The 24,004-nt window shown below is 35.7% G+C and overlaps 3 protein-coding genes across 3 annotated transcripts; 1 reads left to right on the top strand and 2 right to left on the bottom strand.

Moving 5' to 3' along the window:
* The first annotated feature begins 3,573 nt into the window (after positions 1-3,573).
* On the top strand, positions 3,574-8,280 carry LOC129306329 (transcription factor GTE8-like). Its single transcript, XM_054946862.1, has 10 exons — positions 3,574-5,559; positions 5,672-5,720; positions 5,877-6,008; positions 6,425-6,489; positions 6,623-6,695; positions 7,054-7,134; positions 7,213-7,322; positions 7,425-7,491; positions 7,594-7,724; positions 7,816-8,280. The coding sequence occupies exons 1-10, from the start codon at positions 4,315-4,317 to the stop codon at positions 8,086-8,088; spliced, it is 2,226 nt and encodes a 741-aa protein (XP_054802837.1). The 5' UTR covers positions 3,574-4,314; the 3' UTR covers positions 8,089-8,280.
* Positions 8,281-10,341: 2,061 nt separating this feature from the next.
* On the bottom strand, positions 10,342-13,268 carry LOC129306158 (glyceraldehyde-3-phosphate dehydrogenase, cytosolic). Its single transcript, XM_054946563.1, has 10 exons — positions 13,087-13,268; positions 12,848-12,948; positions 12,475-12,590; positions 12,201-12,300; positions 11,732-11,878; positions 11,565-11,625; positions 11,380-11,477; positions 11,081-11,223; positions 10,776-10,949; positions 10,342-10,687 (listed from the first exon to the last, which is right to left on the bottom strand). The coding sequence occupies exons 1-10, from the start codon at positions 13,115-13,117 to the stop codon at positions 10,645-10,647; spliced, it is 1,014 nt and encodes a 337-aa protein (XP_054802538.1). The 5' UTR covers positions 13,118-13,268; the 3' UTR covers positions 10,342-10,644.
* A 4,590-nt stretch (positions 13,269-17,858) lies between these two features.
* On the bottom strand, positions 17,859-21,658 carry LOC129306595 (probable carboxylesterase 11). The gene is made up of 2 exons (XM_054947271.1): positions 20,444-21,658; positions 17,859-18,742 (listed from the first exon to the last, which is right to left on the bottom strand). Exons 1-2 carry the CDS (start codon positions 21,313-21,315, stop codon positions 18,205-18,207), a joined length of 1,410 nt encoding a protein of 469 aa, XP_054803246.1. The 5' UTR covers positions 21,316-21,658; the 3' UTR covers positions 17,859-18,204.
* Between the last annotated feature and the right edge of the window lie 2,346 nt (positions 21,659-24,004).

Raw genomic sequence — 24,004 nt, 5'->3', positions numbered from 1 at the left:
AGACCTTGACTCGTATCTCGAATTTTCATCTTAAAAAATGGGAGTTGGATTGGCGTCGAAGCCAAGGGAAGTAATTGTGCCTACCTGGTTCATATCATAGCCAAACTCCAAATTGAAACTTTTGGGCACATTGTTCAGCTAGAGCTTTATTGTTGTAAATACAGGGGAGAGATCAGGGATCGAAGTAGAGGCGATGGATGACTACGACAAGCCTAGAGGGAGTATACATTGTCTTTGTTGGGAAAATTGACTTTGGGTTTTTTGCTGCAGATCTTCCTAGCTTCTGTCACGATCCACATGTCATAAAATGAGGCCAACAAGGCAATGACTAACAAACATTTATGGGTACTTGATGTTATAATAAAAAATATTACGTTTTAATTATTTTAAAGATAAATATATTATGATAAATAACTTAAAATTTTAAGTGTTTATTGGATAATAGTTTAGAAATAAAAAAAACACCTATGTCTCTTTATTAAAGAATTTAGTTGTGTATAAGTTAGTGTTTGATCCAACTTGGTAATAAAATCTGACTAACAATAAAGTTAATAGAGCCACCCAATAAGAGTGAGTAGAGCACATAAATCTCGAAGCTCATTGACAAATTTCATAATTAGGGAGCTAAGAGTAGTTCAATCAATAAAATACTTTAAATATGTAAGAGCCTATGGACTCCGAGAAAAGGAGAAGCAGAAGGATAGAAGAAAGAACGTTCCAGAGCAAAATAGAAATTCTTAAATGAAAAACAAAAATAATCAAATTTTAATACGAACATACAATTATGGACTCTCTCCAAACATCAACGGGAAAAAGAGATGAATGACAATAATGGCACATAGCAGTGGCCGATGGAAATTGACGGTAGGCGGTGGTTGTTTGGCAGTAGCACTACCACTGTTAGTGGCAGAAGTTTTCAATAACTAAATTCAGTATATTTAATAATCACAATATTTCACTGAGGGTGAGCTATAATGCTAAGTAGCTAGGGGGATTGTGTGTGTGTTCGGATAATATTTAAACTTAGGTTGGATGGCCTAAACCTAAATTGGGAGGTGAAAAGCACAACTATTCATGTTTGGAGGGAGGAAAATCTCAACCAAAGGGTCCAAATGAGCTTTTTCCTAAAGCTGAATTGTAGCTTCTGACATTGGGTTGATGGCCAACGTGCCTCTCTCTATCATCAATTTATGTGAAAAACAATGCTTAACGACTCCCTTTTTTCTCTTCTAAATATTTTTTTCTAAATTATAATATTGTAAGATAATTATAATTAGAATGTATAAAATATGGAACCAACAAAGAAAATATCAATCAATTTTGCTAAACTAATAATTCTATATTCTATGAAATTTAGAATTTAAATCTAAATTATCTTAAAATTTCATATTAAAATATAAAATATCTAGAACGAATAAAGAAAAATCATATTCTCTCCGTTAAAAATATAAGTAATTTTTTAAGGAGTTGGATGTCTAAGTCTTTTAAGGTGCAATTATTATCTTTTTTTTTTTAAAGTGTCCTTATTGATAGTGACTTTATATTTATTATATGGTGTTTAATAAGGGTAAATATAAAAAGATAAAGTTAGTTTGAAAGTAGTAACTACTTTATTGAGGGGTGAGATTCAGTTAAAAATACCTTATATTTTTGAATGAAGGGAGTAATAAAAATGTCATATGCTCTCTCTATTAAAAAATGAAAGATATTTCTTAAAGAGTTGTATGCTAAAAAATATAAGGTATTTTTAATCGTTTGAGGTATAATTATTGCCTTCTTTTCAAAAGTGTCCCTATTGATAATGATTTTATATTTATTGTAGGGTGTTTAATAGAAGTAAATATGAAAAAATAGTATTAGTTTAAAAATAGGTAACTATTTTATTGAGGGTGAAATTTATTTAAAAATACTTTACATTTTTGAATGGAGAGAGTATAACACTATAACTTTATAATGTTCTGCATATGTTTTATTTTTATTTTTTATTTTAATATTTTATTTTCTAAAAAATTATAGAGTATATCATATTTATTTTAAATTTATATATTTATTTTAAATTTTCATAATTGAATATTATCATTTAATTCTACCATTTTAAAAATTAATATTTTTAACTTATTAATATATTTTATATTTGTAATTTACTTTTTTTTTGTTAAAAATGTAATTTTAAGTTTAATATTTTTTCTTGAAAATATTAAATGACTCACAAAAATATATATAACAAAAATCACATTTATTTTTGTCATTATAAATTAAAATTTATTTGAATCAAATTATTCAAATAAATTTTAATTTATTGAATTGACTTATAAAAAAATGCATTAAATATAAATTACATTATAGCCACTAATTTTTTTTTCCTAACCTTAGTTGAATTCTTATTTCAGCTATAAATTTTTTAATCTAAACACAGTTTTCATGGCTTTATTTAAATAGGCTTCAGTTTGTAATAAAAATTTAAGGCTTAAACTTAAACCTAAGTTTGATGAACCCCTTTTAAGGGCTTTCAAAAATTTAACAAATGAGTTTTAAAGAGTTCTCACTATAGTTTAAACTTACTTAAATGATCAACCAGATGTAATGATTTAATTAGAAGCATATAAATAAACATATAATAATATAAATTAAATGTATTTAATATACACATAAAATAAAAAAATATACTCTCTCCATTAAAAAATATAAAGTTTTTTTAAAGAGTTGAATATTAAAAAATGTAAAGTATTTTTAATCTTTAAAGATGTAATTATTGTTTTTTTAAAGTACTCCTATTATAAATTATTTTATATTTGTGATAAGATATTTAATAAAATAAATATAAAAATATAAAGTTAATTTAAAAATAAATAATTACTTTATTAAATATAAAATTTAATTAAAAATATTTTATATTTTTAAATGAAAATAGTGTAAATAAAATAAATGCCTAATAAATAAAAAGTTTTGAAAAAATAGATATGATCTATTTAACCAAACAAGCTCCGGCTGAAGGGACTAACCCAAACAATGTAGGCCTTAGCCTGATAGTAGCATGACCTGTTTCAACTCCTAACGCTGTCAACATTCAATTCAAAGAGCACAATGCGACACCTGTTTTGTGAATCTTTGTTTGGTTCCAGGCTTATTACCACCTTCCCATTCCCAAGAATGCCCTCTCATTTTAGGTCATGTTTGGTACATTAAAATTAAATTTAAGAGAAATGGAATTGAAATTGAAATCATGCTTTCAATTGTTTGATATGCATGAATTCAATTTCTTATGAATTTCAATTCTATTAAAATACCTAAAATTCAATTCCATCTCTATCATGATGAAATTGTCATAATTTCATGGAATTGTCATAAGTGTCTCACATACACACTCCATCATGATGACTAAGTTTTTTATTTTTCTTATAAGGGCATTTTGGTCTTTACTTATTTTAAATACATATATTTATTAATATTATATTTAAATTTCATCTTCATACCAAACATACATTTATAACTCAATTTTATTTTAATTTTAATTTTAATTCTGATTTTAATTTTATAAAAAACTCTTTCACCATACGAGCCTTCCTTGTTAAACATTTCTGCCCTCTGCACACTCCTTGTCCCGCGATCCCTTTTCTGGTCAGACAACTCTCCCCTCTTTGCAATCCCCGCCGCACCGCCCACCTCTCCCTCCTCTCCGCCATCCGCCTCTCCCTTCATCTCCTCTGTCACCCTCTCCCATCATTCCGCCTTCTTCGAACTCACCGGCGGCGGCCTTCTCCTTCATCGAACTCGCCTGTGGCTCCCTTCATCTTCGAACTCACCGGCGACGATCTTCTTCTTCTTCTTCGAACTCACCGGCGGCGGCCTTCTTCTTTGAAATCACCAACGTCGGCTTTCTTCTTCTTCGAATTCACTAGCGACAGCCCTCTTCTTCGAACTCACCAGCAGCGTCATCCTTCTCCATTCTAACTCACCATTCGAACTTACCTTTTCTTCTCTTTTGCCATTTCCAGATCAATTGTCCATCTTTTCATTGTTCCATTTTCAGATCTGATCATGTTGTTGTGTGATTTTTTTGGTTGATGTTGCTGTCTGAATATTCACGGTTGATTTGTGTATGGTTGCCGGCTAACAAACAGGATGGATTAGAAGTTTTTTTGGTTTTTGGGCGATCAAGGCTAAAAGAGTCCTTTGATAATCTATGCGGTATTGATTATCAGAACATACCCAATAGGCCCTTGCTAATTAATATTGCACTGCACTGCATTGCATTACATTGCCATATAGGTCAGGAATTGAACCAAAGGGGTTACAGTTGTTAGATCTCTAAATATGATGATGGCTAAGAGTAATAGGTTCTCTGGAGGTTATTATGGCAATGCAGTCGAGACGGCTGGTGAATCAGAGGGGTCTGGTAGCTCAGGACCAATAGATACTGAGATAACGGTTTCAGAGAATTCTAGTGTCCCCGCGAGGAGATGTATTAGTCTAAATTCAAGTCACTGTGACAATTTTGGTGTTCCCATGCAAGTTCTTCGGTTGTCAGATATTTCACCCCTTGAAAGAAAGGATTTGGTGCTGAGGTTGAGATCAGAGCTTGAACAGATTCGGCTACTTCAGAAGAAAGTTGAATTTCAAAGAACAAATGGTGTGACGTTGTCATCATCCAGTGATATTCTTAGCTGTAGTAATGGACACAATAGGTCTCAATTAGAGAAGTCCAGAAAATCATTGGTCCCTAGTTCTACATCGGGGAAAAAATTGAATCCAACAAGTCAGAAACCTTGTGGATTGAACCGGGGTTCTTCTGGGAAGTTTGAGCCTGCTCCACAGACACAGACCTGTTCACCAATAGCTGCAAATACCTTGTTGATGAAACAGTGTGAGGCACTTTTAAAGCGATTGATGAACCACCAATATGGTTGGGTTTTCAACTCACCTGTTGATGTGGTGAAGTTGAATCTTCCAGATTATTTCACTATTATCAAGCATCCTATGGATTTAGGAACAATAAAAAGCAAGATAGCTTCAGGTGCATGCTCAGGTCCTTTGGAATTTTGTGAGGATGTAAAGCTTACATTTTCAAATGCAATGACCTACAATCCACCTGGTAACGATGTCCATGTCATGGCTGCTACCCTGAATAAATATTTTGAAGTGAGGTGGAAAGCGATTGAGAAGAAAATTCCAAAAACCAATGCTCATCCAGTGCCAGCAAAATCTTGCGCCCGTGAAGATGTGGAAGCAGCTAGACCAGTGCCTCCTTCAAAAAAGAGGAAAATCGCAACAATTCCCCATTGCACTGAAGTTATACCTCCTGCTAAGCAAGTTATGACCGATGAGGAGAAGCACAATCTCGGCATGGAATTGGAGTCTTTGTTGGGAGAACTGCCTGGGCATATTGTTGACTTCTTAAAAGAACACAGTTCAAATGGTAGAGAATGTGGAGAGGACGAGATTGAGATTGATATTGATGATCTCAGTGATGATGCACTCTCCAGTCTACGGAAGCTTTTGGATGAATATTTGCAAGTGAAGCAGAAGAGCAATGAAAAGTCTGAACTGTGTGAAATGGAGGTATTATCCTGCAGTTCCTGTTTCCTTCTCTTCCATAGTTAAGCTAGTTTAATATTTCTTTTGAGCTTACTTTATTCTTCCTCTGACCTCTTCTCATTTATATATGTTGTAGTTGTTGAATGATTCTGGACCAAGCAACTTATCATTGCAACCGTTTAAAGGTTATACTCAGTGAGTGGGTGCGTGTGTGTGCATGTGTGGGTGTACTTTATTTGATACAACAACAACAACAACAAGCTTTTATCCCACTAGGTGGGATCGGCTACATGGAAGGTGTACTTTATTTGATATTTTATCTAAATATGTTCCGACCTTAGGTGATGACCTTGGTGATGAAGATGTGGACATTGGTGTAAATGAACCCCCTGTCACAAGTTGTCCTCCTTTGGAAATTGAGAAGGATGCAACTTACAGAATTAATAAATGTTCGGGCGCAGGAAGCTCCAGTGGTATGTGAGTTTTGGACACTTCTATACCTTTTGACTTTGAATGTAGGGATATTATGTTATACATCTGGGAACTGATGTGGGACAAAGATCCTATTTTAATCTATATGGGGTTTCAACCTACCGGCACCTCTTTTTGATTGGGAATTGATCAAATCCTGTATATCAGTATCTGCTAACTTCATGTTGAATTCTTATAAAAATAATGAATTTGTGCTGAGATTCTGATGCATGATAATATCATGAGGATGGCATGAGTTTGTTGTTTCTGATTCTTAACCAAGATTTTTTAAGGATGGGGTTATAATACTTTTCTTTAAGGACTGGGTCAATTGTCTAAATTTTCATTTGTAACATTTAAATATGAAGCTTTTGTGCGGTTGTGAGTCCCAATATCTAATGTGTGCATTTAAATGCAGATTCTAGAGGCTCTTCTGACTCTGAATCTAAGGATGCTGAAGCAGGTCCAGTAATAACGTCAAAGGTATTTGTTGGATTCTTAAGATATTTTGTTATCTCTTGTCATTGCATTTGAAAAGAACCGTCTTTTAATTGCTGATGCTGTTTTCTGTTGGACTTTACCTGAACTCCAATTATCCATCTTGGTTTTTCTTTAGGTAGCAGAAAGTTTGGGTCATGGAGCTCAGTTGGATGAAAAGACTTGGGTCATGAATACTCTAGAAAAGAATCGTGAGTAATGATTCGCTGTTCTGCTTGTCTGTCATCTCGTGATTGATTTCTTTATGCTAGTTACAGTGATTATGATCTGCCATTTAATATGGAGTATGTATGACTTGTATACATGCAAAAGTTATACCCAGGTTCCCTTCCATTGTCTACTTGTGGTTGTATTCTTTACTCTCCTCACGGCTTCTTGCTATTATTGTTAGTCTAGCAGGCTTCTGTTGATGTTAATCTTGATCATCCGTATTTGTAATTTCAAATTAGCTTCTTGTTTTTTTTTTGGATGCTGTTCTTTAAGTGTTCACTTTAAAATCTCTCTGTTGTCACTATAAGTGACTTGGATTCTTGCCTTGACGTCATGCAGAACCTGTTGTTGGGTTGGACCAAGTTGATGATAATATTGGGCAGAAGCCAAATTCTTTTGACTCAGACCAGTGTCGAGATGGTAAGAGGCTAGGAGTAGAAATTATACGAGATATATGTTGTCCGTTAACATTGGATACCTACTAAGGGGTTGTTGTAGGGGATAGTGTTCCAAGACAGGTTTCTCCCGACAAACTCTATAGGGCTGCATTATTGAAGAATCGGTTTGCTGATACTATCTTGAAAGCTCGAGAGAAGACACTAACTCAGGTTTATAAAAAATTTGAGCCTGGAATGTGCTCTGCTTGTAAATCTGTTTTCCGCTCATTTCTTCAATCTCATGTGATACCCTTTTGACGTGGCTGAGATCAGGGTCAGATGGGAGATCTTGAGAAATTGAATAGGGAGAGGGAAAAACTGGAGATGGAGCGAAGGAAAGGTGATTTGACGACATTACTATTTGCTGTTTATAAAGTGTGCTTTGCCATAGTGGCTGTTAAACCTCTTTTATTACATCCGCTATATATTACTTTGTGATCAGAAAAAGCAAGGCTACAGGCAGAAGCAAAGGCTGCTGAAGATGCTCGAAAGCGGGCAGAAGCAGAAGCTGCTGCAGAAGCTCGACGAAAGAGGGAGCTTGAGAGAGAAGCTGCGCGGCAAGCTTTGATAGAGGTAAATGAGGAGAATATATGTTTGACCATGTTTGTTCATTAGCCTGTTTTGCTACGGATTTTATTGGAGCTTGTTCTGGAACTTTATGCAGGTTGAAAAGTCTGTTGAAGTTGATGAGAGTTCTCGGGTTCTGGAAGACTTGGAAATGCTTAGAGCTGCTCCTGCTGAACAGCAACCAAGCTCTGTGGATGAGACGAGTCCTGATCACTCACAAGATGGCTTGGGTAGCTTCAAGTTTGGGAGCAGTAATCCCTTGGAACAACTAGGATTGTACATGAAAGTGGACGATGAAGAGGAATTTGCAGAGCCACCCTCTACTCCTCCACAGACCGTAAACGATGTAGAAGAGGGAGAAATTGACTAAGCGTTGCTCATTTTGTGATCCTGATTGAATTGTGGAGCATAGTACTAAGTTAATAATCACATCGATTCCGACGAAATTCTTTGATTCTTTCAGTTCCCATAATGTAGTAATCCATCACGAAAGGGTCCGACTGAGCACAGTTTCTAACTTTCTTGTGAGCTCGGACGCAGTATTATTACCTTAGTTTTGCCTTGTCTTGGCATCTGCATTGATTTTTTTTTTTTTGAAAAAAAACTGAATATCATTCAAAAACTGAAAAAAGAAAACATTACAGGGAAAAACAAAATAAAAGCCCAAATAAGCAATCAATCATCATCCTCTGCCTAGTCTAATGAAAGGTAGGGAATGATCAAAGATACAAAAAAGGTTCTCCAGCAAATTCTCTTCTTTAGCAAGGTTGTGGGCATGGGTAATGACATTAAAAAAAAAAAAAGAAATGGATCAATTCTTAAGAAGTAAATTACAGGTAGTTTGAACAATTTTATGGTAGGAGCGATCTTCATGATGTCCTCTTGTCAAAAGATTTATAGCTTTAACACTATCTGTGTACACCTCAATGCTAGTAAATCTTTTAAACCAACAAAGTTGTGAGCCTTCATATATACCCAGCAATTTATGGTCAATGGGTAGGTACCAAGTTTCCAACAAAAACCCACTATCCACCCCCAACTGTCATTAGTTATGCAACCTCCACAAGTGGCTATTTCCTTGAGTCTAGATAATCCATCTACCACTAGTCTAACAGCCCCTTGTGAAGGCTTAGCATCTGCATTGATTTAAAAAAAGCCGAGCATCACGCTTTTCAGATGCCAGCTGGGATGCATCAATATAGTGTTTCATTATACAGGTACGAGTGATAGTTCTTTATCTATACAAGTGTTGAATAGCTTGCATTTGCCCATCGTTGTTGACAAAGACTAGGCAACACGTTTCTTAGGAACAAACTGAAACGTTATTACAAAATTAAAAGCAATAAGACCACAATTAAAAGGTGACGTCCTTTTGCAAGTGAACTTTAGTAACTACTTAATAACTGGTTGTTCCCAATATTGGCCAGTAAAATTGCCACACATGAACATTAATTTATCTTGTTTTTTCAATTAAAAATGTCATGCATTATGTCTAAAAAAACATCACTAATGGGTGAGCCACGCAGTGATTGATTCACTGAAACCACAATTTATTTTAGTTTCTACGTGTGTCATTATTTATTGGGGCTGCATTCTTTTTATAATTTCAAGTCTCCCCCACTCTCTCTGCCCCTCTTCGGTTTTATGTTTGTCCAACGGACAAGCCCACTTCTAGTTGTGATGTTGATTGCGCGAGTTTCAGCATATGGAAAAACAGCTTCATTCTTTATCAAAAAAAAAAAAAAAAACAGCTTCGTTTATTGTATATTCATCTTCCGTGAGACACTACCAAAGGGGGAACCGAGAGAAGAGAATTTTTCAATCTGGTGGCCACATAACTTTCTTCTACCCTAAAGGCGACGCATGTATATGAAAAAAATTGTTCCCTTCTCAGTTTTTTATTTTTTGGGTCTTTTTTTTTTTTCTAAAGAATTAATTATTCGCTGGTTATCTCACTGTAAACTGTGGGGCAATGACATCAAATTCAAATATCAAATGGGGCTCATATCATACGATAGTGCCTGTTTGGGGAAAAAAATATATTAGAAGGCTAACCATGGTTTTGAAGTTCAAAGCATATTTTGCCAGCAGTTATCAAACTACAATTTTCAAAACCATAGCTGAAACCGAACAAAACATTTTGTTTTCCCCACACTATGTTTAAGCCCAAAACAGTAGTTAGAAAAGAAGTAACGTTTACTTGCTTTTGGCCAACCTCAACCAAATCATAGTTTTAACAATACTGCAAAACAAAATATGCTCAAAATCTTTATCGAATTGTGTTTTATCAAATGGGTTTGCCTTTGAAATTTGACTTTTCTCGGACAATATTCTTTCCATCAAAACTGGTCAGAGATGAGAGCGGACTTATGACTACAAATTGATCTTTATACCCTTCTTTGTACAAGTGATCTTTATACCTTCCATTTAGGACGAATGGCCGAGTTAAAGGCTTGGAGCAATATGCTGACTTGATTAAATTACTTTAAGGTAGCTTGGATGTCTTTTTGAGAGCTGTTTTAATGGACAACAGCTAGTAAAGCAACATGCAACTTTCTAAGAAAATATTAGTTTATTTTGTGCAGAAATATATCATTATGAATAAGAGTACTGCTTCATAATATTGATAATAAAGAGATCACAAGGATTTAATTGATCACAAGGACTCTTCCATAAGAATAACCAAAAAATTATCTCACAAGACTTTATGTCCATAAAGAAAGCGGCAATGGGGCCATTAACAATTTTCCTAGTCGAGAAGCAATCTGGAGAAAAATAAGTTATCTGAAGCACTTTATCCAGAAAGACCGCATTATTATGAAAGAATAGAAGAAAAAAACAAAACTAGTTTTATAAAGCCGGAGGTGCAGCAAGTTGAATGCTGATCCAAAAGATGAGATTTGAGCCAAACTCAATGCAGATTACCTTAGACAGAAGCCATGTGTCGAATCAAGTCAACCACACGTGAGCTGCCACAAAAATAAAAACCAGACGTTCATAAGGAATTGAAAGAAGTGTACACCATTTTAGAAAGAAAGGTTTGGAAGTCCACGTTACCTGTAACCCCATTCATTGTCATACCAAGAGACAAGCTTCACAAAATTGTTACTCAAAGAAATTCCAGCCTTTGCGTCAAAAATGCTTGATCTGCAGTCACCTACGAAATCTGTGGACACCACATCATCCTCTGTGTAACCAAGGATTCCCTTCATGCTTCCCTCAGATGCCTCCCTGCAAGGAATTTGTAGAAACTGGAAGATGAGAACTTGCCCTTCACAATAGCGAAATCATAACTTCATCTAGATTAACAATAAAGAGCATCACTTTATATCTTTGTCTCAAGAAGAAAAACCTATTCTTACTTGACAGCAGCTTTAACCTCATCATAACTGGCCCCCTTTTCAAGTCTAACAGTGAGGTCAACCACCGAAACATCAACAGTTGGAACGCGGAAAGCCATTCCTGTCAACTTTCCGTTCAGTGAGGGCAGTACCTTACCCACAGCCTGAAAGGGGCAACATTCATAAGATTTGAATTCAAAATTAGGTTAGACATGGCTGTCTGAGCCAAGGACAACTATGGCTGAAGGGAGAAACCTATACTTAAAATTTAATGAATATAGGGAGGGGATACACATTGATCCATATGGCAAGACAAATACCTTAGCAGCTCCTGTGCTGCTAGGAATGATGTTGAAGGAAGCAGCTCTGCCTCCTCTCCAGTCCTTCATTGATGGTCCATCAACGGTCTTTTGGGTGGCTGTGAGACAAAGAAAGACAAGTTAATGGACAACTAAATCCTTTTCAACTTAGAGAAATTAGTAATATATAACCCTTGGATACTTGCCAGTGATAGAATGGACAGTGGTCATAAGACCTTCGACAATTCCAAATTTGTCATGAATAACCTGACAACATTTCAAGGATATAATGTCAACTATTGAAGCATATCTTTTTCAAAGCATTAAAAGAATTAGTCTTCCACAGTTTTAAAAAAATCAAGTTTCCAACTACCTTTGCGAGTGGAGCAAGACAGTTGGTTGTGCAGCTAGCATTGGAGACAATATTAATGTCTGACTTGTATTCTTTCTCATTGACGCCAACAACGAACATTGGAGCATCCTTGCTGGGGGCTGAAATAATTACCTTCTTTGCACCACCCTAAGCATCAAAACAGTATGATCAGTCACACAAATAAGAGGATAGGTCAAAGATGAGGATAGACAGACCAAGTTAGGGAGAAAGGATTATTTCAGCGGAAGAAGAGGTTTCAAGACATCAAATATAAAAAATGAAAGATGATCAGCAAGAGTCTTCCAACATATTTTTTATAGGCAAGCATGCCTCTGTTGTTATTCCATTCAATTATTTTAAAACTTTCCAGAACAGAAGAATTTTAAGGGGAAATCCAACAATTTAAGATAGTGGCAATCAGTGTAATAAACAATTCGATACACCAGATGAGTGCTTAATATTGACAGACCTTCAGGTGAGCAGCTGCCTTGTCTTTATCAGTGAAAACACCAGTGGATTCTACAACATAATCAGCTCCTGCCTCACCCCATGGAATTTCCTCTGGGTTCCTGATCAGATAAATCATGGGTATATCAGCATATATAAATATATAATCAACAAGAAACGACACTATTTATAAACCATGAATAATATGATTCATGGTTGGCCTAATATCTTTTTAGGCATGAAACACGTCCCATCCAATTACCAAGTATAGGGAATCAGGCATTAGAGAACCATACTTTGTACCAAAAACAGCAACCGGCTTGTCACCAAAGAGAAGGGTCTTTGAGTCCTTAACCTTAATGTCATGGTGCTTCCATTGGCCATGAACACTATCGTACTTGAACATGTAGGTCTGCAGGCAAAACTCCAACGTTATATACGCAAATGCAAGACTCGGTAACATGTGGCTCAGACTCATTTGAAACAACTTAATGCAGACAGGCGGAAATGATCAAGGCAGTTAAAAATATGATGACATAATCCTATACCCTTTTTCATTAACACCTTTGGCAACGAAGTATTATGATCAACATTGGAAGAAATCAATCCACCCAGAATGTCCCACATTTGTGATCATAAAACACTCGAAGGTTAAATAGCGAAGCTTACCATGTAATCAATCGAAATGAAAGGATCGTTGACGGCGACGAGATCAATGTCATCTCTCTGCAAAGCCACTCTGGCGACCAGACGGCCAATCCTTCCAAATCCTTCACAATCATAAAATCGAACAAAGACAAAATCCACACAGTCAATATCAGAAGATCATCAACAAATTAAACAAATTTTAACTTTTCAACAGAAATAAAACAGTAGAAATGATCAGCATTTCTCTATAATGTATATACCATTGATCCCAATCTTGATCTTGGCACCCATAACTCTGTTTAGAGAAACCTGAAACGAAAGAAGAGACTCGGAGGGTAACGAAGTCGAAAGGCGAACGTGAGAAATGGAGTGAGGAGTGGACTAGGGAGCGATGAATGTGGCAGTGAGCGAAGCAGTTCAAGGTTGATGACTGTATATATACTGCATGCATCCGAAGATTTCGAGTGAAAGGTTCAAAACAAATCGCAATAATAAGCACCAATCCTTCACCACATTACTTGCTTTTATTTCTCTGGAATAGGTAAACATTAGACTTCTTAGAAAATAAAAATAGAAACCTATTCCTTTTTCTGGTCAATTATTCGAAATAATTGTTATTTTTTTCCAATAAAACACATAAATTGTACACCTTTCATTTTTTTAAAATTTTTTTAACACGCCATGAAACAATGGTTTTAACCAAGACTTATTGATAGCTATTTACACCCACTGTGTTCTTACGGCTACTAATTATATGTCTTTTTTAAAGTGGAAGTTTGAATCTTCTACCACTATCTAAATGCGACTCATTCTTATATTTGAGTCAGCCATAGAATATTTTTATTAATAATTTTTTAATTATTAATCAAAATATGCAAGTACGATATTTTAATAAAGCATGATTTTAATAGTTTGATTAATTTTTAAAATAATTTAAAATTTTTTATTACGAAGATGTCAAAAAAACAAACTCACAAGAAATTAGCGCAATACTTCACATTTTCATACCGTTCAGCTTTTTTTTTTAATTCGTACGATACGAGTGTCCTAAGACCAACTTGTCCTTCACAAAGTTGTTTGGGTTTGATGAGATTGGGGAGGTGAGAATAACAAGACAAAGAGAGAAAAGTACCAGGAGAGATATTCCACTTGAATGCTGGCTCGTAAGGAAAAATAAGAGGGAAAGAAAATGAGAGAGGGTAAAAAAAAAAAAAACAAGAAGAAAGTATAGAGATATAATATTTTCTCGTGCTTGGCTAAGGAAGGAAAAATAAAAAAGAAATTGTTAATTTTACATGAAAATAATAACCTTATTATTTAAAAAAATATTTATATATAATAAAATTTAATATTTTAACATATTATATATATAATAATTTCTATTATGTATTATTGATTGAATAAAAGCATAATCACAAATTATTTTATCTAATACTGATCCAAAATTATTTTATCAAATTTATAATTTTATTTATTAAATTATTAAATATATATAATAATCTTAAAATTTTGAAACTATAACCAAATATAAAGAACTTAACTGAAAATTTAGAATTAGCATTTTTTTAATTAATTTAAAAATTAAATATACTGCTTCTTTAACAAAAGTCCATGATCAAAATGTAATTACACTATAAATATAAAATTTAAAAATTGGTGGATAAATTTGGTAGCAGAAATTTCTCTCCAAAATCTCTTTATATTTGAAATAAAAATGTGGTCTTACATAATATTTTTTTTCCTCACTTTTATCTCCCCTCTGCTTTTCTCTCCATAAGTATATAATCAAGTAGAAAAAAATATTATTTTTCCTCCACTTTTTTCTCTCCCTCACTTTCAAATGCTTTAAAAGAAAACTACACTTCCTGGTCCCAAAAAAAATAAAAGAAAGAAAACGATGCTTCTTGGTCCAAAAATAGAAAGAAAGAAAGAAAGAAAAGAAAATAATGTTTCCAGTTCATTCACTTATATACGCGAAGCCACAGGCCACAGCAGCCAAGGCATTTTGAGCAAAAAAAACCCCCCGGGGGGGGGGGTGTCAAACATTTTGTTTCCTAACAATTTTTTTATTTTGGGATTAGGAAAGGCTAAAGCTGCCTAGCCACGGTACTGACCCTGTTTTGGTCCTGTAAAATAAGATTAATATAACATTTAGGAATGTCATGAAGAAGCTTCAAGTGGTTTGGTCCCTCATGGGCCAGCTTGGCAAGAAAATCTGCACACATGTTACCCTCATGATGAATGTGTTGCAATTCCAAATTCTGGCGTTCACACACAAGTTGTTGAAGTTCCACAATATCGTTATAAAACGAATGATTCCTGGCTATTCCTTGATATATTAAACCTATAGCCTCCATTGAGTCTAAAGTTACATATACTTTCCCTGCATGAACAAGATTGTAGACCTCAATCCCATATTTGATTGCCTTGGCTTCAACAATTGTTGTTGGCATGTGCCCCAATTTGCATGTGAAACCTATAATCCTCTTTCCTTTTGAGTCCCTGAATAATCCTCCATAGGCTACACTATTATTTTGATTTAAAGATGCATCCACATCAAAAGCGCAATGTGCCATCAGTTGGAGCGACCCAAATGAAATCTTATGCCTCTGTTTTGAGTATTGTCCAATAAGTTGAGGTGCTGCACACCTCTTTCTTCCATCAGCTTCGACGTACATGCGCTAATAATGTTCTCAGCATTGTGTTGAGTTCCTTTAATAATGGTTCCAGAAATCTTCGTCCAGTGCCAAGTTTGAAAGATTCGGCCTCCTAAATTTTGGCTTGTGTTCCATTGAAACCATTCCTGCAAGCTGCATGGGAAAAGTCTGTTAAGAAAAACATTATTAATAATTTTCTCCCATGTTTCTTTCACTCTTTTACAATCTCTCAAAATGTGTATGACACTCTCATCACACCCATACTCAAAACGGCAAAAAGCATCTTGAGTAATTCCTCTCTTTGCTCTAATAAGGTTGCTTAGGAGATGCTCATGCAGGACCTGCCAAAGGAAGTATTTGATTTTCTCCAGTAAAGGCCACTCCCATAAACGAGACCAAATCTAGGATAAACCATTAGATGTACCACTTTCAAGGAAAGAGCAAGCAAATTTGACCAAGAACCCTCCATCACTAGCTAGTCTCCACTAGAAACTATCATTCTCCTGACTAGTTGGAGGAGGGAAGGCCAAAATTTTCTCAACAATAGCAGTAGGAAAATAATTTTGGAGAGCACAAATATCCTGCCCGCTTGAGCTAGAATAAAAATCACAAAACCTTAGCACGAGCATCAAAAAGGGATAGATCTATTGGAAACATACTCAATTAAGGGTCTTTCTAGGGGTTTGCTTGAAAAAAAGGGTCTTTCTAGGGGAGCTCAATGATCCCACCAAAAGCTAGTGGTTCTATCATTGTTAACTTTCATGCTCACCCCTTGGAGAAAATTGTCCTAAACTTTAACAACGCTGTTCCAAGTATGAGAGATAGACCTCTTTTTAACAACTATCAGAGTGACACCTTGCACCACATCTATATTTAGACCTCAAGCATTTGAACCAAAGGGCATTAGAGTAGTTAAGAAGAACCCAACACAATTTCATTAGAAAAAGCCTGATTTTGGGTTTGCAAGTTCTTTATATCTAAACCCCCTGTCTTTTTGCATTCTCTAATGGTATTCCAAGAAATAAGATGCATTTTCTTTTGATCCTCCCAATGTCTAGAAAAAATTGCAACTGTATTTATCTATTTCCTTTAAGATACCTATAGGAATATGCATAGTTTGCATAAAATAAGAGAGGGGTGTATGAAAGACTTTATATGCACTAATCTACCAGCCAAATTCAAAAAGGAGCTTTTGCAAGAAGAGGCCCTTGACTGAACCTTCTGAATAATAGGCAAGAACATACCTTCAGTGACTTTTTTTGTGAAGCAAAGGAACTCTTAAATATTTGTCCAAGTTCAGGGTGAGTCCCACTCTAAGGTGTTGATTGATATAAGAAGAAAGCTGACAACTGACTTTTTTAGAGCAAAATAGCTTGGTTTTTCCTAAATTCATTTTATGTCCTGAGACCATATAGAAATCTGACATAACTTTCTTGATCAAAGTAGATTGCTCCGAAGATGCCTCAAAGAACAAAACAAGGTCATCTGTAAAAAAATAAGTGTGAGATAAGAGGTCCAAAGGCAGAGATTTTTAGAGGTTTTCATATCTTTTTCCTACAAAGTTCTTGAATCATCATACCCAATCTTTCCATGCAAAGGACAAAAATATATGGGTTTAAAGAATTTTCTTATTTTATTCCTTTTGAAGGTTGGAACTCTATAGACTCTTTCCCATTTCAAAGAACCTTCATAGAAGCTCTAGTTATGCAGGTCCTTATTTCTTAAAAGGATCTCTGGACAAAAATATATGAGCTTAAAGGGTCTCCTTATTTTCTTAAATTATATGCAAGGAAAGCCATCTTGGCCCAAAAACAAAAGGTAAATGAAGAGACTTTCAGGGACCAAAATTTGTTAGTGTTATCTTTCATTATTAATTCTCTTCAGTATTATAAATCTCCTTTAGTTGTTTGTTTAATAATAGCTGGAAAAGAAAGAAATCTCCTTTAGTCCTTAATATAATATATATCTTTAAAATTATTTTAAATAGTATGCAATTTTTTTAATTCTACCCTTTTTTCCTATTAAGAAACATAATAAACTATTGCTTAATAATTCAAACCATAAAAAATAAACAAGCATAAAATGGAAAAAATATGTTAATTACTCTAACTTTACCTTATATTAGAAATTAAAAAAAATTTTCAGGAAAAAAGGATAAAAAAACTTTTAAAGTTTGTCTCATCATAAAGATCGGAAAGGGTATAATTTAATATCGTCAATTAAAAAAAAAAAAAAAAACAAAAGTCCAAATGCGAGATAAACTTAATTTTGATTTTAGAGAAGAAATTTCATTACCACCGCGAGCTGCAGCCTGCAAGGCATCATGTATTGGAGAGTTGAAATCCAGATTATAGGAATGCCAAAACACACGCAAGTTGAGAGCAGTTCATTCAATTGGTATCTTTTCATGAGAGAGAGTGTATCGCAATACATGCAGCAAACAAAAGGATCTCAACATTACAAGAACGTCCAACGGTGCTGTTGTGATATGAGATGAATGCATCTCCCAGGCTCAACTAATCCTACTTTTAGACAACTCTATATCTTACAAAAAGAACTGACAAGTGGAGCAAACTTGGCTTTTATCAAGCATGAGAAGAGAAAAAAAAAATGAAGGAATACGACGCCACCACCAATCACTGTTAGTGGTAGAATGCGCCATCTGGAGTTAATTTCATAAGTAAAATATTTTCCACGTACTCTAGAACTGTTATCTCCACCTCAATACGAGAATTCATGACCTCGATGAGAAATATATTTCTTGACCCAAATGGAGATGTCCTCAGCACAGACCTGGGCCTGAGGGCTTTTCATGAGTATGTCAAGCGTTGCAAATTCATGTACTGCATCCTTGTACTCCAGAACAGGAGCGTCAACATTTACCTTCCGGAGCTCCTCTGAGTAAGCAATGGCACGATCCCTCATCCAATCAAGTTCTGCCACCACAGTCAATGTTGGAGGCATCAGCTTTAACGGAGGCCCTCGGCCTGGGACTAGAGGATTAGCGGCTGGATGATCCAGGTTAAAATCTTTCTCGGGTAGAAATAGTTTCCATGCAAGCATACACATAGCCTTATCATAAAAGTAAGAGTTTGCCAACTTTATTTCCGAATGAGTGGGAACACTCCCAACAAAGAATGGATACATCAAGACCTGTGCCACCACCTTGACGGGGTCCATAAGCCTGCCTGCCTCCACAGCTTTTCGAGCTACATAGTCAGCAATATTTGCACCACAACTCACGCCAAGAAGGACACACCTGTTTCAAATTTTTGAGGAAAAATAAATAAGGTCAGACAGTGAACCAGCACAATACATAACTCCACAATGACTAGCATACAAAAGGAGCTAAAGGAAGCATGACACAGAAAACAAAGGTGACACACAATAGTTTACCACAAAAATGTTGGCGTGCAACATAAGCTGTCAGCATAGTTTCTGTACTTTCAAATTTCAAACAAGGCCCCTTTTTGAGAGGCATAGCATAACACTATATAAACAACGCTGCCCGAAGTGGGAACAGAAAAAGTCTCCGCCAAATCATAGATGATACTATAATCAATCAAAAACAATTATCTTTCAGTCGGGAAAAAATCATCCTCTAAACTTCACTCAGATCACTTTAACGCAAACTACGCGCTCTTTTAAGGAGTAATTCACCATTTGAAAAGCATTAGTGTCCAGCAAATTGTAAGTACTTAGTCAAAGAGATTACCTAGAAAACACAGGAAAGAAAACACAAGCTAATAAAATAAACAAATGGAAATAAAAAGGGGAAACTCTCAAATTTCTACTGACAACTTATAGAGAAACCATCATCATACAACAAACAAGAATGTCAGTCATAAAGGAGAAAAAGATTCAGAGACTAGTAAAGCAGAAGTTTTTCCCTTCATTAAAAACCCTTCAATTTTCTTATTAAATAGTAGAGGATGGCCTGAGTTAGTTGTTGAGTAGTCCCCATTGGAAGAATATCTTGCAACCCGTAATCACTTCACCATCACTTTCTCAAACCCTCTCACTTTGTTATATTATCTTTCTATTTTGTTAACTAAAACCTTAAGGGCTAGGTGAAAAACACATTCAAAAAGTCAATGAACTAATATAACGACCCGAGGAAACAAGGCAGTAGAAAGAAAATGCGACGCAAACAATAATAGAAACATCAATGCTCAGTTTAGCAACAATGATTTCCATAACTCCAGGTCTACATATAGTGATGCAAAATTGTTATTGCTATTCAACTAAGATTATAGGGAGCTTGGAGAAAGAGCAACAATAAACAAGTAAGAAATTCAATTCAATACAGACTGATAGGTTTATCAAGAGAAGAGAGGACTCCATAAAATTTGACTGCATTTTGAGTCCTTAGTTTCAAAATAAGCAATATCAAATTTCTCTTGATAACATCTGAGAATCCCAAATCAATCACATGAACCAGATATACATGTTTGCCACGGGAAAAAGTACCAATACGTGAGCTTCTGGCAGTGCTAGCATTGACAACAACTAGAAAAGAATTAAGCACACAGGATCATATAAGCCTACTGATAACTCCCCCTATTTACTTGACCACATTTGTAAGTCAGTCGATTCATTGTAAATTTGTAGTTGACATCAAACCAGAACTCCCCTTTTAACTTTTTTTGTCCTTTAAATTCAACTGACGACTAACACTAGTCCACCACTTTTGAGTGCAAAATCTCCAACACGGTTAGTTACCTCCTCCCCAATTCTGAGATCCCTTGATCAAGTAAGCAGTAAAACTATGAAGGAAGGGAATCTTTGATCATCAGTCCAACCTATATTTTAAAGTGACAGAGTATGCCAAAATAGAAAATTAAAGCACCCAGTACTAATAAAGCAACACTTATCACAACCTGTGATGCTTAATTAAATTAGTCTAGCATGATAGACTGGAACAAATTTCTTAGAATAACCAAGGGATAAAAAGTGTAACCTTGAGGGATCAGCATGAGCCGCCAACCATGGCTCTACCACTGAAGCTCCAAACGAGTCAACAATATGCCTGTGAGCATCTGGTTTCTTAAACTCAGTCCCACTTCCCCTCTGTAACCCGAGCGACTTACTACATTCAGCTAAGTTCGCCTGTTTTGTCAACCAGTTCAGCACCTTCAATCCATCATCAAAAGCTGCTGGATATCGACTTTCAGGCGCGAGCCTGTAACCAACAGCAAGAACAATCACATCGCAAAGTTTGGCAATTCGCCGACAGAAAAAGTCGTTGGCAACAGAATCGTTGCTCCCACTAACCCAACCACCACCGTGAAATTGCAACATTACCGGCAATTTACGGCGGTTATCTAACTCGGGCGAGTAACCTCTATACACTGCGCCGGTTGTCATTAAATTCAACCCTTCTACGTCATTGCTCCCTCCATAACCATTCCTTCTGGGCTCTTCTCTGCTTGGCGTACCAGAAGGACCAAAACTATAACGCCGAGCAGGCAAACCGTTTGCAAGGCGATTCGCCGAATCGACCTGTGCAGATCCAGATTCGAGATCAAGTCTTTTATTCCTAGGTTTAGGCTTAGCCTTGAGAGAAATTTTAGCATCGGGTTCGGGTGGGGTAAGTGCAGAATCGGGGAGGAAGATTCTGATTGAAAGAGATGTAGAAGTGTCGATATGAATGTCCTTGGTGGCAATACCATCGGCGAAGGAAGGATTAGCCGCAGTAGCAGATTCCTCGGGGCGGGACGTGATTCCAAATGGATTGGCTTCTTCCAATGGCGTTTGAATCCGACTCTGCAAACGGTGCTTCAAGAGAATCTTGAAGAATACGCTATAGAGCTTCACAGCTACGCTTGGCATTTCTCCTCCTCCTCCTCCTCCCTCCCTCCCTCCAGGACTCGTTCCACTAAGAACCCCCTTCTCTCTCTCAAATTGTGCTGGCAGAAAGGAGAAATGCAGATTCAAATTACAATAAGTTCATACCTAAAACAGCGATCTTTACGCATAAGGATAGATTAAATCACACGAGTTTAGGGTTTTATATTCCAGAATTGCTTGAATCTAATGCTTCAATCCAATAACGTGATATGGTGAAAGACTAGAGAGAGAGAGAGAGAGAGAGAGAGAGAGACAAAGAAAGACAGGGAAAGCTTTGGTGCGTGATGGACAAACATGCAACTTTACGCTGGATTTTTCTTTCCTCAATTATGTGTTGTTATCATTATCGTCTGCTTCTTATTTATTTTGGCATTTATCATCTTCGGTGGTTTCCCTTTCTTTTTCTATTTTCTTACTCTAGGGGTTGCGTTGTAGCCTGTCGTAGATCTCTTGTGGGGCGAAGATACGGTAGGGGCGTCCCCAGGGGGCTAGAAATTTGAAATTATACTTTATATTTTGTACGTTTGCAGGGGCCTTGTGTTGTGACTTACGTTGTGGCAACCGTAGCCAAATAAAAAAGAAACCCTGCCAATTCGTATAAGAAAAATCGTTTACGTCGTTTTTTAGCAAAAATATTTGCTCTAGAGTGAAAAACTCCACCTCCTTTTCAGCTTTTGAGAGAGAAGGTTCATCTTTTGCTTCTTCTGCCTTGCATTTCTTCTGTTGATTTTCATGAATCTCAATCAAAGTTTTGGTCCAAATTTCATCTTCTCTGCGTTTTCCTAAGAGGAAATCATGAGTCCTCCTGCTTTCAAAGAAGAAATTGATTTGTTCAACAAGAATATTTCCAAGCTTGATGATGAAATGATAGACAAAGGCTCAGAAAACCATCAACTATCAACAATGCAAATTCAACAATGTAGCTTAAACCAACTTGATAAATCAAACAATCAACAACAAGAACAACCAATGGACGTTCAATTAGATGAAGGCCTAGAAAATCATGTTCAACAAGACAAATCAACAGCATTGATTCAAGGAGTCAAAATACACATCTCTTATAAAGAATTATTGATAGGCTATAATGGTTGCTATGGAATCCATTCAGGAAGAGAAATTAAGCATATAAATGAATCTCTTGCTAAAGAATTAGAGCAAGAGTTGACACCATCTGAAAGAACAATGAAATTAATGGATCAATACCCTGCTCTATAGATCTCCAATGAAGAATGGAAGAAAATATGTATGCCTTGGATGGATACTATAGTTATCAACACGTTGAGACTACAACTCAATCCTAGATAGCTCAAACCTAGGTTAGTAAAAATATGACAACTTAAAGATTTTGAATTGATTGATTTGGTTAATAGCTACTATATAGTTAGAACTAAAGACCACTTTGCTTATGACAAAATATTCAATGGTGACCCCTGGACAATATTTGATCATTGCATTTTAGTTCAAAGGTGGTCTCCTAGTTTCAATCCTAACTCAAACATATTAGGCAAAATTGCTCTATGGGTTAGATTAACAAATTTCCCTATTCAATGCTATGATAAAGAAATCCTTTAGAGGATAGGCAACTACATGGGCAAAACACTAAAGGTGGGCTCGAACTCTTTATCAAAAGCAAACTTTACAGACAAGAATGGCAAAACTAAATGAGGAAAATTTGCGAGAATAAGTGTGGAAGTGGATCTACAAATGAAACTTGTTCCTAGAATCCTAATAAGAGATGAACTTTAAAATGTGAAGTATGAGAGCCTAAATTTAATTTGCTTCGATTATAGGTGCTATGGGCATAACAAAAGCAATTGTCCCTAAAATCTAAAGAATCAAACCCAGAGCAAGTAAAAAAGAATGATGGTAACATTTCAAACACGAATCATGATCGTAATCTAGTAGCTTTAAAGAACCACGAGAGAGAAAAGGGGAATCAGATTCAAAATACAGGTGGTCCGTTGGACGTTAATGGAAACTTACTAGAAGAGGAGTTTAGAGACTTCATGAGATTTAGATGAGATGCAAGACGCTTTAGAAGCGCACGAAATCTAAGAAATCAAGTTGATAGTTGATCAACATGTCACGATCAAGGACTTAAGCCTACATCTGGGACACTATTCAACATACTCGCAAATCTTGAGCAAGAAACTGACATATGAGGGAGAGATGATGCAAGAATAAGCAACAGTCGACCTGAACAATTGGCATTTATGAAAAAATAAAGGAAGAAGGAAGTAGCAGGTATGAAAAGATTTAGACCGACTGGCTAGGAGGTTAAGGCCATGGCTGAATGTACTAAGGGAAAGGAAAAACTGAATGGAGCTAAAAAGGACACAAAAGCACGTGTTTTGGGCCTAGCTTTTCATGGAATAGGCCAAATGTTGTTAACCTTGAAAAATTTGCCCAAACCAAGATTCAGCCCAAAAACGTGACTACTAGATCCACTAAAAGAATACAAAATGTTGTGAAAGGAAATAAAAGATATTAGATGAGTGCAGAAAGGCCCAATACCGAGAATATTACAAAGAGCAACTCTGATAAAGAAATGAAAAATAGAGTGACAATGACCAATTTTATTCCCTTGATTTAATTATTTGGAGAAATGCTCAGCCTGGAATATTTGATCAAAATTCTCCAACCCCTTTTAACCATCAACTTGACTAGAGAG

This window comes from Prosopis cineraria, unplaced genomic scaffold (genome assembly GCF_029017545.1).
Source record: "Prosopis cineraria cultivar Desert tree isolate PC_DT_omini unplaced genomic scaffold, ASM2901754v1 PC3, whole genome shotgun sequence".
In the NCBI taxonomy this organism is placed as follows: domain Eukaryota; kingdom Viridiplantae; phylum Streptophyta; class Magnoliopsida; order Fabales; family Fabaceae; genus Prosopis; species Prosopis cineraria.
This window is presented reverse-complemented; position numbering and strand designations above follow the sequence as displayed.